This window comes from Antechinus flavipes, chromosome 3 (assembly GCF_016432865.1).
Source record: "Antechinus flavipes isolate AdamAnt ecotype Samford, QLD, Australia chromosome 3, AdamAnt_v2, whole genome shotgun sequence".
Classification (NCBI taxonomy): domain Eukaryota; kingdom Metazoa; phylum Chordata; class Mammalia; order Dasyuromorphia; family Dasyuridae; genus Antechinus; species Antechinus flavipes.
In genome coordinates, this window is record NC_067400.1 from 569,404,247 (window position 1) to 569,419,902 (window position 15,656).

Consider the following 15,656-nt stretch of genomic DNA (forward strand, 5'->3'; position numbering starts at 1 on the left):
GGAGTTCTGCAGCTCATTAGCCGGGGAGCTGAACAGTATGTGTGAGATTAGCAGTCACCTGAGCACCTTGATAATTTCATAATTATTGGGCCTAATGGCTCTGGCTCTGCCACCAAATGGCTTTAACCCCTTGTCTGCCGGGGCCAGAGACGCCTGGCTGCCAGAGTGGGGGGAGCGGGCTGCCTGAACGGAGCCGCTCCCCCCCCCCAACTCAGGCTCACTGGAGAAAAGGTTCTCACCCCAGAGGGGAGGAGGGGGAGGAGACTTAGTGAGCATGATGGGCCTTCCTAAGTGTGCCCATGTGTGAGCCTGTAGTGTGTGTGTGTGAGAGAGAGACAGAGACAGACAGAGACTCACACAGAGACACTCACAGAGAGACACACACAGAGACAGAAACAGAGTGATAGAAGAAGAGAGAGACAGAGAGACAGAGAGACAGAGACAGAGACACAGAGAGAGACAGAGAGAGAGAGAAAGGAGAGAGAGACAGAGAGACAGGGAGAGAGAAGAAGAAGGAGGAGGAGCAGGAGAAGAAGGAGAAGGAGAAGGAGGAGGAGGAGGAGGAGGAGGAGGAGGAGGAGGAGGAGGAGGAGGAGGAGGAGGAAGAGAGAAACACACACACAGACAGAAAGAAACACACTGTCAGAAACACAGAAAGGAGAGGAGAGAAGAATATACGATAGATTGGGAAAGATAGTCTCCAATTTCTCTCTCTCTCTTGGCTTTCATATTTCATTTTATATTCTACCACTCTTTTAGTCCAAGACTTCTCTCAGTTCTGACATTTTATATTCTAAGGTGCCTCCAAGCTCTAACATTCTAAGGGCCCTTTTATCTCTGACATTCTGAGTTCCAAGGTTCTCTCCCAGGACTGATATTCTGCGTCTAAAGTTCCATCCTAACTCTGACATTCTCTGTCGCTTCCATCCCAGTAATTCTGTTTTCCAAGCACCTTTTCAATCTGATACTCATGCTCTAAGGTCCTCTCCTGCTCTGGCACCCTATGTTCTAGAAGCCGTCTAGAGCTGACATTTGGTGTTCTAAGTGTAGGGGGAATATCTGTGCAAGTATGACTGTATCTGGAGTGGGATAAGGGGAAGGATCTTGCCAAGCATTATTATCTCCTGGCATCCTCCGGCAGTCCTGTCTGTGTACTCCTCCTCTCCCACCTGCTCCGAGGGTTCTAGTTCCAGCTTGCCTGGTATGTGGGAGACCAGACTCTCATGGGGAGAGCCCGGTGCTTGGGGAGGTGGATCTGGAAATAATGTTGAGTTCTCTCTGGGATTCTTGTTCCTGAAATGGGCTTTGCTGGGATGTGGGGAGAGAGGGTTTCCTGGGGGAGAGAGAAGGGATTTCTGAGATTCTCTATTCTGGGGTGATGGATTCTGTGTTCAGGACTCAGCACAGGGAGGGCAGAGCTTAGAAAGCAGCTGGGCTGTGCCTGGCCGGGTAAGCCAGTAGAACAGAACCCCTGAACTGAAATCTCCCATGCCTCCTGAACACATCCCTAATACAAGGTGGGAGAACGTTATATCTTGGTTCATCTTTCCTCCAACATAGATCTCTTTTGTAGGGAGAGCAGAAAGCTAGGGGAGGCTCTGGCTCCCCAGTGTTGGGATCCCCAGGACAAGGAAAGGTTCTAAAAGCTGGACTGATAGAATAGATGGAGGGAGCGGCTTCAGAAGGGCCTTGAATGGACAGATAAGAGAAGGGGACCAGCACATGCTCCCCAATAACCATACCCAGCAGCCAACAAATACCTGCAGCTTGTGTCCTCAGTCTGGGCCTGGAGGCAAAAGATGTGACAAAGAGGGAGCTACATCTTGCTGGAGAGGAACACACAGAATGTCAGAGTTGGGAGAACCTCTAAACACAGAATGTCCAAGTTGAGAGGATCCTTAAAATAGAAAATGTTGGAGGAGGCAGAAATCTTAGAATAGAGAATGTCAAAGCTGGGAGGGCCCTTAGAACCCAGGATATCAGAAATGGGAGGGCCCTTAGAACCCAGGAGGTCAGAGCTGGGAGGGGCCTTAGAACCTGGGATGTCAAAGCTGGGAGGGCCCTTAGAACCTGGGATGTCAGAGCTAGGAGGGAGCTTAGAACCTGGGATGTCAGAGCTAGGAGGGCCCTTAGAACCCAGGATGTCAGAGCTGGGAGGGCCTTAGAACCCAGGATGTCAGAGCTGGGAGGGGCCTTAGAACCTGGGATGTCAGAGCTGGGAGGGGCCTTAGAACATATAGAATATTAGAGCTAGGGGGGCTTTTAGAGCACATCAGAATGAGAAAGGAAGTAGCTTTTATCCAGTTAACCCCCTTCATGCAGGCAGCTAGGTGATATAGTGGAGGGTGAAGAAGACCTTAGTTCATTCACTGTGCATCGCTGGGCAAATCATTATTTTTTTTCTTTTTTCAGCCTCAGTTTCCTAATGTATAAAATGGGGACAATAAAAGCCTTTAACCTCCTAGGGTTATGAAGATCAAATGAGATCTCAAACATCAAGTGCTTTGGAAACTTTAAAAGCTCTGTATGTTTATTATTTTGAAGAGGAGAGACCTGAAGCCCAGAGGAAAGGAAATTACCTCTCCAAGGTCACCCCCTAAGTGAGTGGCAGAGGCAGAACCAGGTGTCCTGGCTCAGAATCTCGGGCTCTTTCCGCTGCATGAATTGCCTCTTGAGGAAGAGTCTGGGCTGCAGGACCAGCGAATGCATTATAGGCACTTAAAAAGCCAACCCATCCTGTCTTCTCTCTTTGGCATAAATAATGGCTTTTTTATGAATAAATCATGCAGCTGAGGCTCCAGGGAGAAGGTACTTGGTGTGTGGAGTGGGGGGAGCGGCTGCCGGGGTTTGCAGCCCTACCCTTCCTTGGACACCCCTGCCCTGAAGGATGTGGGGGCAGAGGGAGTGGGGGCCGGGTGCTCTCCCCTCTCCCCAGTCTGCATGCCGACAGAACCCTGCCCTCAGAGGTCCCAGGCTGCACCTGGCTTTGGGGCCTGCACGTGTATAAGGGGCGGCAGGCAGGGGGAGCAGAGAGGAGACCTTCCCCTTCTGGAAGCCCTCCCAGCAGAACTGCTTTCTCCCAGATTGGGTCCCCGTCCGGGACACCCACGGCCACCCGGGGAGCCCGTACACACAGATGCAGATGTGGCGCGCTTGGGCTGGGGTGCTGGGGTCCGGGGAGCCCAGAGTCCCGTGGCACACCCTGGGATGTCTGGGTAATGCTGGCTCAGACCCACAACTTGGTCCTCCCACTCTCCTCCTCTGCCCCCCCGGGGATGCTAGAAGCCCCCCACCAGCAAGTCCAACGCCCTGAGAATATTTAAAACAATTTTATTCATGAAAATATGCTGTACAATGCACTATACACGGCCTTTACATGATACACACGCACACGCACACACACGCTAACGGCACGGCCACGGTACACTGCCTACGATATTTGCGCGGGGAACGACCGCGCCCACCCTCCCCCCCAGACCCAGACTGGACACTTATAAATATGGGGGAGGGTTGGTGTTGAGGGGAGTTGGGGAAGGGGCGTTTTGGAGGAGGGCCTGGCAGGACTAGCCGAGGGAGAGCTGAGTGTGAGCGGGCAGAGGGGCCGGCCACGGGGGGTGGCTTGGGGAGGGACCCACGAAGTAGGGGAGCTCCCTGAGGGGCACAGGCTGCCAGCCTCCAGGGTTTGCTCCCCAGCCCCTCCTTTCTCCCGGCCCGCCAGCCTCTTCAGCCTTTCCTGACCCAAGGGGGAACACAACGCTTATCACCACACAAAGCAGACATGACAATCCCACTGTACTGCACAGCGGCACAAGACGGGCCCGTTGGGGGTGAGGCTGAGGGCGTGGGCGAGGGGGAGGCGGGGGCCTGGGACCCCGGGGCCTCGGGCCCTCCCTCCTGCCTGCAGCCTCTTGTGGTCTGGCTCTCTAGGACCCAAGCATCGGGCCCTAGGGCTTGGACCGAGCGTTCCCTTGTCAGGGCTGGGGGGGTCTGGCAGCAGGGAAGAGACAGGGGTCCTTGAGGGGTGTGCAGGGGAGCTGGGGAAGCTGAGCTAGGCCCCTCTCCTCCCAATGGCAGCAGCAAGACAGAGTCTCCCAAGCCCAGCCCAGCCCGGCAGGCCCTTCCCGGAGCTGTCGCAGTCCGGGTGGTGAGACGCGGGGCCCAGGAGGGAGGGGCCGGCTCCTGCTCTGTTCCCGGGAGCCCCCTTCCCCGGGGCCGCCTTCAGCCGGGCACCCAGCTCTGGTTGGGCGGCGGGGGCCCGCTGGGCAGGGCGGCCACAGCCAGGCCGCTGGGCGGCGGGGGCAGAGCCGAGTCGAAGTTGAAGTCCATCTCGTCGCTGTCCATGAAGTCGTTGAGGATGATGGACTCCACGTCACACTCCAGGCTGCCGCTGAACATGTCCAGGTCAAGGTCAGCAGGGAAGCGGTCCTGGCCGGCCAGCGGCACGTGGCCCCCGGCGCCTGCCGCGTACGGGCCCTGCAGCGCCGCCTCCAGCAGGCCCGGGGGCCCCGCCGGCCCGCCCCCACTCCCGTACGGGGCCGGGTGGCCCGGGGGGGCCAGTCCTCCGAGACCGCAGGCGTCGCCAGGCAGCGTCATAAGGCTGATGGGGTGAGCTAAGGCACTGTGGCTGGGCGGGGGGTGGCCGTGGGCCGGGTACACCGCCGCCGCCGGGAGTCCCAGCTCCCCAGGGCCCCCACCCAGGAGGGAGCCCGATCTGTGCGGCCTGGCGGGGGGCAGCGGCGGCGGCCCGGCGGGGGAGCCCAGCAGGCCCTGCAGGGGGCCGGGCCGGAAGGGGGCGAAGGCCGCCTGCTTGTTCTCCTGGATGGTCTGCATGGGCAGGCGGCGCAGCGGGCCCAAGGCCGGCTGGCTGTAGATGGTCCCACAGTAGGAGCCCCCCAGGCCGCCGCCGCCGCCAGCCGCCCCCCCGCACTTGGCACTGAAGGCGTAGCCGTGGGCCGGGGGGACGCGAGCCCGTAAGCCGGGGTGGGGCGGGGGCGGTGGGCTCAAACCGTAACTGTCCCGGAGGTCGTCCAGGAGGCTGTCGGCCAGGCCCGGCTCGTGGAGGCTGAGAGGCCCGGCCAGGTCGGTGAGGCGGGGCAGCTCCACTGAGCAGCGGGCCCCCAGAGCCGGGGACAGCGCGCTCGAGGGGCTGGGGTACATGAGCGGAGAGGAAGGGGTCGCTTCCTCATCCTCCAGCTCGTCCGGCTGCCCCCCGCCCGCCAGCAGTGGGGAGATGCGCGAGCCCAGGCCTGGCGGCGGGGGAGGCGGGGGCCGACCCCGGAAGTCAGTCCAGGGCTCGAAGTCGTCGTTGCCGGCTGGGCCGGGGCCGGGGCCGTGCGAGGTGGGGCTGGAGGACCACTTCGCGGCGGGTGGGGGGGCTCCCGGGGGGCTGTGGGGCCCCCGCTCCGGCCCAACCGCCTGAATCTGCTTCTTCTTGCTGGCCTTACCCTTGATGCGCAGAAACTTGCTGGCGTTGTCCATAGACACAGCCCGGCGTCGGGGCGTCTTGCCCGTCTTGCCACCCTCGGGGTTCAGCATCCACCAAGAACTCTTGCCTGTGCCCTCATTCTGGACGCGGATAAAACGAGTGTGCAGAGACAGGTTGTGCCGAATGGAGTTCTGTGGGAGCAAGGGCGGAAGAAAGCAGGGAAAGATGGAGACGGGGGAAAATGAGAGCATGAGAAGAGAGTTGGGGAGAGATGGGAAGAGAATGAGAAAGGAGGGAAATAGAGAGAGGAGATGGAGAGAAAGACGAAGAGAAGGAGTTGGGAGTGGAGAGAAGAAAGATGAAGTGATGGAGAAAAGATGGGAGAGATGGGAGAAAGAGGAGATGGAGAGAAGAAGGGAGAGATGGAAAGATGGAGATAGAGAAAAGAGGGGAGAAGTAGAGAGATGAGGAGATGGAGAAAGAAAGGAGAGAGAAAGATGAAGAGATGGAGAAAAGTGGGGAAAGATGGAAAGATGAGATGGAGAGAGGAGGGGAGAGATGGAAAGAAAGGTAGAGATGGAGAAAAAAGGAGAGAAATTAAGATGAAATTGAAAAAAGAGGGGAGAGATGAGATGGAGAAAAGAGGGGAGAGATGGAAAGGTGAAGAAACGAAGAAAGGAGTGGAGAGGCAGGGAGAGAGGGAGAAAGAAAGGGAGAATTATGGAGAGATGGGAAGAAGAGAGTTGGCGAGAAAGATCGAAAGACATGAGATGGGAGAGAAATGAAGATGGGGATAAGGAGAGGAAGAGAAGTAAAGGTGAGAAAGAAGAGCTGTGGTTAGTGGGGGATCAGGAGAGTGAAGGCTATCCCTGCCTCCCTTCCCCCACCCTCAATTGCCTGAGCACCAGGCCTCCCTTGCCCCCTACGGTCCTCCCCTTGCCCAAGGAGGAACATGGAGGAGCAGGACCACAGGGATGTTCCTGTTCCTTACAGAACCTGTCTTTCCCTCAGTCCATGGAACACAAATAAGAGGCGTGTCCCACAGCCACCCAGGGGAGCCTTCCTAAAGGAGCTGGGTTCGGGGAGAGGGGCAGAGTATGACAGCTCCAGATAGCTCATCCAGGAGCACTCTGCCTCCTCCTCCTCCACCCTCTCCTCCACATACATATGAATACCTAGAGACCACCAGAGAGGTCATTTAGTGCTGTCTCTTTTTTTTTTTTTCCTTTTCTCTGTATCCCCAGGGCTTAGTGCAATGCTTAGAATACAGTAAGCACTTAATAAATGCTTTAGTTAGCCCGATAGTGAGGAAACTGAGAAATTAGGCAGTAGGTGAGCTTGGTCCTAAAAGTCTTGTTGACAAAATTGTCCTGGACCTCATCTTGGCAGGTGACATATGTGGGGATGCAGAGGGGAGGATGAGGATCCCTGGATTTCTGGGAGCCTCCATGACCCCAGGCTCCACACAGGGCCTCATTGCCACATTCACAGGGACATCCCGGGTCTATAGAGAGGAATAGGGAGGGGGGTTCCCCTTGGCAAACTGGGGATTCCCTGAGGACAGGGTGAGGAGATGGCGATTTGACCTGTGTGTGTGTCCAGAGGCAGGAGGGTGCCACGTGGGAGTGCTTTCCACATTAAGGGGGGTCAGGAATTGAGGGTCAGCAGGTCAGCTCTGTTCTCACAGCCTTGGGTGATCCCAGGGACCTTCAGCTTAGCCGCAGAGGTGTGGGCGAACGGACTGAGCCCAGGGGGCCAAGCCAGAGTTAAGCAGGGGACTTCCAACGAGAGGCCGATACCTGGGACAGCTCCCTGTCTCCTGCCACAAATGCGGGATTCCTCCCACTCCCAGGTGGGAGCAGAGGGGAGCTGACCGGTGAGTGGGAGTCCTGAGTGAAAAGTTTCAGCCCCTTCCTCCCCCGGCCATCGAGGGTCCTCGGCCCCGACCCTGGCAGTGGGGTTTCCTGAGGGACCTTCTCCCCAGCCTCCCTATATGGATACACCGTACAGCACATTATGTAATGGTTCCAGACTCCCACCCGATGCCTCCCTCTCCTTGCCTGGCACAGTGCCAGCAGCCCGCAAATCCGGGCTCCAGAAATCAATCTCGCAGTGACTGATTAAGCCCTGTTTAGAACTAATTGCTCCTTCGTGTGTGGGGAGAATAAATTACGTGCTTTAATTTCACAGCTTTAAAATGCAACTGCAGGTAGGGAAGGCCATTAACCCTTTGCAGGAGAGGCCGGAGAGGTGGGGGGCCATAGGAAAGGAGGAAAAGGAAGAAGACACTGAAGGGGCATTTCGGGAAGGGTCAAGGCCGGCCTCGGAGGCTCTGAAGATTCCCAATCCAAAGAGGTCCTAGACCCAGGTCCCACCCAAGGGGTCCAATACACGCTTGGATCTTGGGGAGAATCCCATTCCCCACATAGACTGAGACTGATGGGTCCTCCTTATGGAGCTACCTGAACCCCAATGTGATCTGCTGAACCCTGAAAGACAACCCAGTCCCCCCAACCTCCCAGAGAGCTCTCAATTCCCCAGAGACGATAGATGATCGCAACACATCTAGTGTTCTGGGAGGGACATTGAATGGCTGGAGCTTATCCCAAGAAAAATAACCAGGCCAGTGAAAGGACTGGAAGCTCAAGGGATGTGGGATATTGAGCTTGAAAAAGAGAAGGTTTGGGGAGGTTAAATCTGTCCTCAAGTGACTGAAGAGCTTCCATAGGAAAGAGTAGTCAGATGGGTTCTGTTTGGCCTCGGAGGGCAGGACCAGAAGTAACAGGTGGAAGGTACAGGGGAGCAAGAAGATTTAGGCTCAATATAAGGAAGGACAAACTATCTCCACAGAGAGTGAGCTCCCTGTCATTGGAGGTATCCGAACAGATTGAAAGACAACTTGTAGAGAGGGCCCTAGAGGGGGCTTCTGGTAAGAACTAAATTAAATGCCAATTGAAATGTGAGGACTGTAGATCTGGCTCTTGACCTATCCAGACCCCTTACTCAATAGAAGAGGAAACTGATGCCCATGGAAGTGAGGACTTTGCCCAAATTCACATAGTAACATGGTGAGAACTGAACTGAAGTGCTCTGACTCTCGTCCTGAGAACTCCCTTCTAACCTTTCTAATCTACAAGTCAGATGCCCCTATTCCTACAAAGGGGTCCTGATGTCCAAGTTCTAACTGAACTTCCATCTCCAATAACCCCTTTCTCCACACCTGTAATCCTACTGTGCTCCATTTCAGCCCCCACATGGAATAAGCATTTATTAAGCACCTACTATGTACCAGTATGTATGTAGTCTAAGGCTAGATTTGAACTTGAGTTTTTCTCCCTCCACTATTCACTGTACTGCCCAGCTGCCTCATAGTAAAACTTCACTGTCCCTATTGATCCCCAGAGACCCCATCTTAATATTAACTTACATTTTCCTGAGAGGTGTGGTGTAGTGGCTATGACTCTCTCTGAGACTTGATTTTCTCTATTGACCTTATTGACCTCTAAGGTCCTTTCCACCTCTAAATCTCTTTGCATAACTGTTTAATGGTTTACACAGCCCAAGACCTCTGGGGAGGGAGCACTGTGGCCAGCAAAGTCCAGGGTCTGGGACGTGGACTTTCACAGGAACGCCTCTCCCTCCCTTTCCCCGCAATGAAGCCTGGAGAAGCTTGATGATCTGAGAAGTAGTCACTAACTCACTGACCCCCCAGATCTGGAAGGGACATTTACAGAGGAGGAAGCTTCCCCACCAAGGTCACATGGCCAATAAAGAGCCAAGTCCCCCCAGATTTCCACCTCTTCCGGCTGGTTCTGCCCATGGGAGAAACTGAATCCCTCTTTTCCATTATAGTTTTTTCAAATTCTTTAAGATTTAGATTTCAAAAACTCAAGAGTCAGATCCAGGTCTTGGGACTCATCCCCCTCTATCACACTGTTTCTTTGTCCCTCAGAATGCCAGAATCCCAGGGTCTGGCACTGGAGCATCGGAGGCTGCTGATCCAATGCATGCAAGTTGTCTCCCTGGAGGAGTCGGATCCCAGACTCTGCTTCAGTTCTGCCAGTGAAGGGGAGCTCACTACTTTCCCTAAGGCAGCCCACTCCAATTTTTAATAACTGTCATTATTAGGAACATATCCGTACATGGAACCAAAATCTATTTCTCTGCAACGTTCCCCAATGCCTCTACTTCTGTCCTCGGGGACTGTACAGCACAAGGGCTAATTCCTCTTCCCACGACAGCCCTTCAGATACTGGAAGACACTTATCATGTTCCTCCTAAGTCTTCTTCAAAAAGAAGGTAAAGATTCCCATTTTCTTTCAGCTGCTCCCCATAGGACATGGGACATCTCTTCATTTTTGTTGTTCTCCACAATTCAGGTCTAAGTGACTCCTGCTTCCTTCTCTTTCATTTACCAACCACAATCTCTTTCCTCCAAGTCTCAGAAGATGAGATGTCCCTCCTTGATGAAGGAGACCCCTCTATTTGTGTTCCACGTGTCCCAGTGATCAAAGGAGCTAACATAGATGGATCTCTAGATAGCCCAGTGGATAGAGCCCTGGTCTTCAAGTCGAGAAGACCAGAATTCAAATCTAGCCTGACACTAGTTGGGTGACCCTATCCAAGTCACTCTGCAGGGTTACTGTAAGGAAGCACTTTGCAAACGTCAAAGGGACAGATAAACCATGATTATTTCCTCTACTTTCTTTTTTCCTCTCCCTTGTAGTCTCAGAGAATACCTACTTGCTGAAACTAACTCTTTAACCTTGCAGCTAAAGGACATCCATAGATTAGAACATCCTATATGAAATGGAAAAAACCTGCATCTGAATTCTGACTCAGCTAGAGATCCACATTTGATAGATACTATATGATGTTGGGCAAGTCACATAATTCATCTAAAGCCTTAGTTTCTTGAACTGGAAAATGGGGAGAACAATAGCATCTACTTTGTAATGATTACTGTAAGAATCAAGTGAGGTAACATATATAGTCTGATGCAAACCCTAAAATGCACCACAATGAGCTTTATATTATATATGTGTGTGTGCATGTATACGCGTGCACATTAGGGCAGCTAGGTAGTACAGTAAATAGAGAACTGACTTGGAGTTAGGAACACTCATCTTCCTGAATTTAAATCTGGGTTCAGACATTTTCTAGTTGTGTGATTCTGGGCAAATCACTTTATTTTGCCTCAGTTTCCTCATCTGAACTAGAGAGGAAAATGATAAATTACCTCACAATCTTTGCCAAGAAAATCTCAAATAGGATCATGACCTGATCATGAAAAAGACCAAAAAACAAATAATACATATTGATATTACATAAGAATTTCATATAGAAGGATGCTATAATTACCATCCACATATACTCACAAGTCTCAGCTCAGCACAGCTTTAATCTCTGCCTTCCCCGTGCCTATAAAGAAGGGTTTCTAATCCTTTTAAAAAGCAAAGTAAAAACCCACTAGCACCTTCTCTTGACCCTGTTAGTGCTTGAAGCCATCATCCTCTCCACTCCTCCTTCTAATGCAGCTACACTCTCTGCCTCCACTTCTTCATCACTCACTCTGCAAGTCCTTTCGAGCTGGCTCGTTTCCCCACTGCCATACGACATGTTTCACTGGCTTGATTCTTGGTCTTTCCTCCTCCCCCTTGCCTTTTGTGACAAAACTACCTTTCTGTTCATTCCCTGGCTTCTTTTTTCTTACACTCTAAATGTGGGCCCATTTTTCCCTATTCTAAAAGCTTCCAAATTTTATTGCATCCTCTCCACCCTCACCTGCTTTGGCTTTAGCCACAATTCCAGACCTTTATCTCCAGCTTCTTGTAGCATGCTTTCCCTTGGGTGTCCCACCAAAAAAAAAAAAAGACCTCAACATGTCCATTTACTGTTCAATCATTTCAGTTGTGTCCAACTCCTCATGACCCCATTTGGATTTTTTATTTTGGGGCAAAGATACTGGAGTGGTTTGCCATCATAATCCTCCAAACCCGGCTCCTCCCAACTTCCTTAGAGCCGCCAACTTCCAGGCACCCAAGCTTCAATCTTCAAAGGCATCGAAGGCTCCTCTCTCTTCTGCATCCACCATATCCAATCACTCACTAAATTCTTCCTCCAAAACAGTCCTCCCATCTGTCCCCTTCTCTTTTCCCTTGTCCCAGCCACCACCCAATGCAGTCCATCATTTCTCCCTTGAAATACTGTAACAGTCTTTCAGTTGACTTTCCTTCCTCCTGTTTATCTGGCACATGGCAGCCAAAGATGTCTTCCTCAGATCCACATCTGACCTCTTCATACAGTGCTCAAAAATCCTTGCGGCTCCTGCTCTAGGATAAACTCTAAAACTCTTCAGTTCTAGTTCTAAGACTTTACATCTTCTGGATGTATGGTCAAGAGCCCTGGGTTTCCACCACTTATAGCGTGACTTTGAGCTAAATCACTTAACTTCTCTGAGATGGCTTCCCCATATGTAAATTGAGAATATTGGGCTAAGGTCGAGTGTCAGTTCTGACAGTCTATGAATTGTGGTATGATGGAAAACCCTGGGATTGTAGTCAAGGATGCCTCTGACTAGAGTGCATTAGTTACTGTGCAACTTCAGATATGGCATATTTCCTCTCTTGGACTTTTTTTCCTCATCAGTAAGATGGGGGAGAGAATATATCTAACTACAGGATTATTGTAAGAAAAATGCTCTGTAAAACTTGAAGGGCTATAGAAATATAAATTATATTGTGCTCTCCAGCACACTTAGTGAGAGGGGAATGGGAGCAGGTTGAAGCCTGGCTTGCCTGCCCAGGCTGGCTGCTGGCTTGGGGATGACACTTCCCAGGAGGCTCGGGCTCCCTCAGGACAGACTCAGAGATGAGCTTCGGTGCCTGGCAACCCTTCCCCCGTACACTGAGCCCTTGGGGGCTGCTCACTCCACCCCTTTCTCCTCCCTAACCAGCACCTGGCTACCCTTACTCTCTACAAGTGATCCCCTAGGAGCTCCCCATACTCACCACCGCCCCTCCAGGGGGCATCCCCTATGCAAGCTGCCTTCATCCTTGACATGCTATAGAAGCCACAGGATGCATTTAGATGTCTCATCCAAACCCCTCATTTTATAGGGAAAGAAACTGAGACCCAGAGAGGAGAAACACGCTCCATGTCACATGACAGGGTTTGGATCATGACTCACATCTTCTTACTCCTTGCCCAAAGCTCGGTTCCCAGGTTACACAGGGCCTGTGGAAGCTGAAGTCAGGTCCCCAGAACCCCTACTTCCCCCCCCCCCGGCCTAGAGCTTCTGGGCTTCCACTCAGGGCTCCATCCCCCTCAGCCATCTGGGCTCCTCTCCCTCCACATTCCCCTAACCCCTTCAGGACCGGAAGCTCCAGGAGAAGGAGGAGGAGGGAGACCTTGTAGACTCACAGCCTCTTCCAGGCAGCTGTAAGCAAGGTTCCCTAGTGCCGTTGTCTAGCAACCTGCCGCCATGAAGGGCAGAGGGCTCAGAGGGCCCAGATTTCAGGGCCCTCAGGGTGGGAGCTGGAAGGTGGGGGGAGGGTCTAGGGAAGAAGAAACTGAACCTTGTCTCGGTATATAACTGGGAGGGGGTGATGGGGGAAGAGAGTGGGGGAGAATACAGCCCTGACAGAGAATCTCCCCTGAGTCTGTTCAGAGGTGGAGGAAAGAGATACCCTTGCACCCAATGGGCCTTCACCTAGGTGTGAACACACTTAGGCCTCAGATTCTACCCCTGACTCATTCAGGTCAGATACCTTGAGCCTCAGAACCAGATGTAGACATACTCAGATCTCAAATCTTACCCCGTACACTGTGATCTCAGGGCTTGAACCTGCTCAGATTCTCATACCCTTAGAACTGCTGCACTCAGGATATGTATTTGTTGTCTCGGTTCCTAGACCCTTTTCTCTAAGCCCAAAGCCAAGATGATCCCAGACTCTCCCCATTTACCGTCACTAAAGAGCAAGACCTCCTGCAGGGACGTGGATTAGCAGGGAGCAGAAAGAACCCAAGGTGTTCCCCAAACCCAAGTCTTGCTGCGGTGGGGACCAGGACCTACGACACTTTGGTCCTATCCTTCAATGGCATTATAGCCTAGTGTACCCTGGGAATAAAAGGCGGGACTTTCTTTACCTGATCCTACCTCCTCATCCATTTGACAGCATCACATTTACTCAACAGCAAAAGTCTTTTACACTTAGGAGTGATAGGATCCTACAGTTAAGAGCCCCGCCTTATTTTACAGATAAAAAAAATTGATGCCCCTAGTAGAATAACTCAACCAAGATCATACAGCTGGTAGGGAATCAGGAGGATTCCAACCCAGGGTCTGCGCCTCCAATTTCTCTTCCATCACATCAAGATGGCTCTTTTGTTCAACAGTCCAATCTCATTTACCCAGCAGCATGGCTTCATTCATCCAATAACACCATAATCCCATTTACCTGACAATGGGACCATGTTTTAAGGCAGTGTGGTGCAGCAGTTAAAAATTAAGACTTGTAGTTAGGAATACTGAGTACTAACTCCAACTCTGATACTTCCTGGACCTCAGTTTCCTCCTCTGTAAAATGGGAGTAATAATAGCACCTACCTCCTAGCATCTGTAAAGTGCTTAGCACAGTACCTAGTGCAAAATAGTTGCTGTATTAATGTTAACTACTTATCTAATCTTTAAGGAGTGAAATTAATCTTCTCTTTCAGGGAATTCCCATTCCTGGAGTTGATGGATGAGGCAGCAAAGATGAGAATGGCAGATGTAGTGGGCAGCCTACTGAAAACAGGGAACCTGAGACTATGGGAAGCCAACCAGAAGCCAGATAGACAGGAGTCTGGAGCATCCTAAAATGTCACAGCCTGAGACCACCTTAGAGATTAGGAAAAAAAGAACTGGGGTTTAGGTTCCTATGAGTTGATTTGGTTCTGAAGGAAGGTTCAATAGAGATTAGGAAGACTGAGAGGAAACTGACAACTGAAATTGACAACTGAAACTGACAACTCCTTCCTTCCTTCCTTCCTTCCTTCCTTCCTTCCTTCCTTCCTTCCTTCCTTCCTTCCTTCCTTCTTTCCTTCCCTCCTTCTTTCTTTCTTTCTTTCTTTCTTTCTTTCTTTCTTTCTTTCTTTCTTTCTTTCTTTCTTTCTTTCTTTCTTTCTTTCTTCCTTCCTTCCTTCCTTCCTTCCTTCCTTCCTTCCTTCCTTCCTTCCTTCCTTCTTCCTTCCTTCCTTCCTTCCTTCTTCCCTCCTCCTTTCTTCCTTCCTTCCCTCCTCCTTTCTTTCCTTCCTTCCCTCCTCCTTTCTTTCCTTCCTTCCCTCCTCCTTCCTTCCTTCCTTCCGTCCTTCCTTCTTTCCTTCCTTCCCTCCTCCTTTCTTTCCTTCCTTCCTTCCTTCCTTCCTTCCTTCCTTTCCTTCCTTCCTTCCTTCCTTCCCTCCTCCTTTCTTCCTTCCTTCCTTCCTTCCTTTCTTCCTTCCTTCCGTCCTTCCTTCTCCTTCCTTCCTTCCTTCCCTCCTTCCTTCCTTCCCTCCTTCCTTCCTTCCTTCCTTCCTTCCTTCCTTCCTTCCTTCCTTCCTTCCTTCCTTCCTTCCTTCCTTCCTTCCTTCCTTCCTTCCTTCCTTCCTTCCTTCCTTCCTTCCTTCCTTCCTTCCTTCCTTCCCTCCTTCCTTCCTTCCTTCCTTCCCTCCTCCTTCCTTCCTTCCTTCCCTCCCTCCTCTTTCTTTCTTTCCTTCCTTCCTTCTTTCCTTCCTTCCTGGGCTTCCTGGCTAGGCAGAAGCCCAGGGTGTAGATAGGGAACATTCAGCAAATACCCACAATGTGCTGAGTACGGCACAGGTCTTCTCTTACTGATCCTCACCCTGACACAAGGCAATGCAACAAACAGGTGCATCTCAAGGAGCTGAAGGCAGAGATTTTGGATCAAGAAGTGGAAGGGATCTCGGGCCCATCTGGCCTAAACTTTTCATATTGGAGACGAAGAAACTGAGGCTAGAGCAAGATAGGAACTTTCCCCTTAGGTCCCTTAGGCGGCAGAGCTGGGATCTGAGCTCACGCCCTGCACCTCCAAGTTCAGGGCTCTCTCCCACTGCTGCCAATAGGGGAAAGGGGGATTAAGAATGAAGGATGGCAGCCAGCCAGGAAAAGGCTGAATGGTGTGTGAGGGGGCTCAGTCCCAAGGCCCTGCCCCAGTTTTATTTCCCTCCTGCATCTGGGGCAGGTTTATAC

The 15,656-nt window shown here is 51.9% G+C and overlaps 1 protein-coding gene across 1 annotated transcript in view; it reads right to left on the minus strand.

The window, feature by feature from the left end:
- Positions 1–3,314: 3,314 nt before the first annotated feature.
- The window catches only part of FOXO6 (forkhead box O6), a 29,072-nt gene continuing 16,730 nt past the window's right edge, over positions 3,315–15,656 (minus strand). Inside the window, exon 2 of the mRNA XM_051987906.1 lies at positions 3,315–5,616. Within this exon, the coding sequence (XP_051843866.1) occupies positions 4,219–5,616 (1,398 nt within the window). The 3' untranslated portion in view covers positions 3,315–4,218. The remainder of the gene's footprint in view (positions 5,617–15,656) is intronic.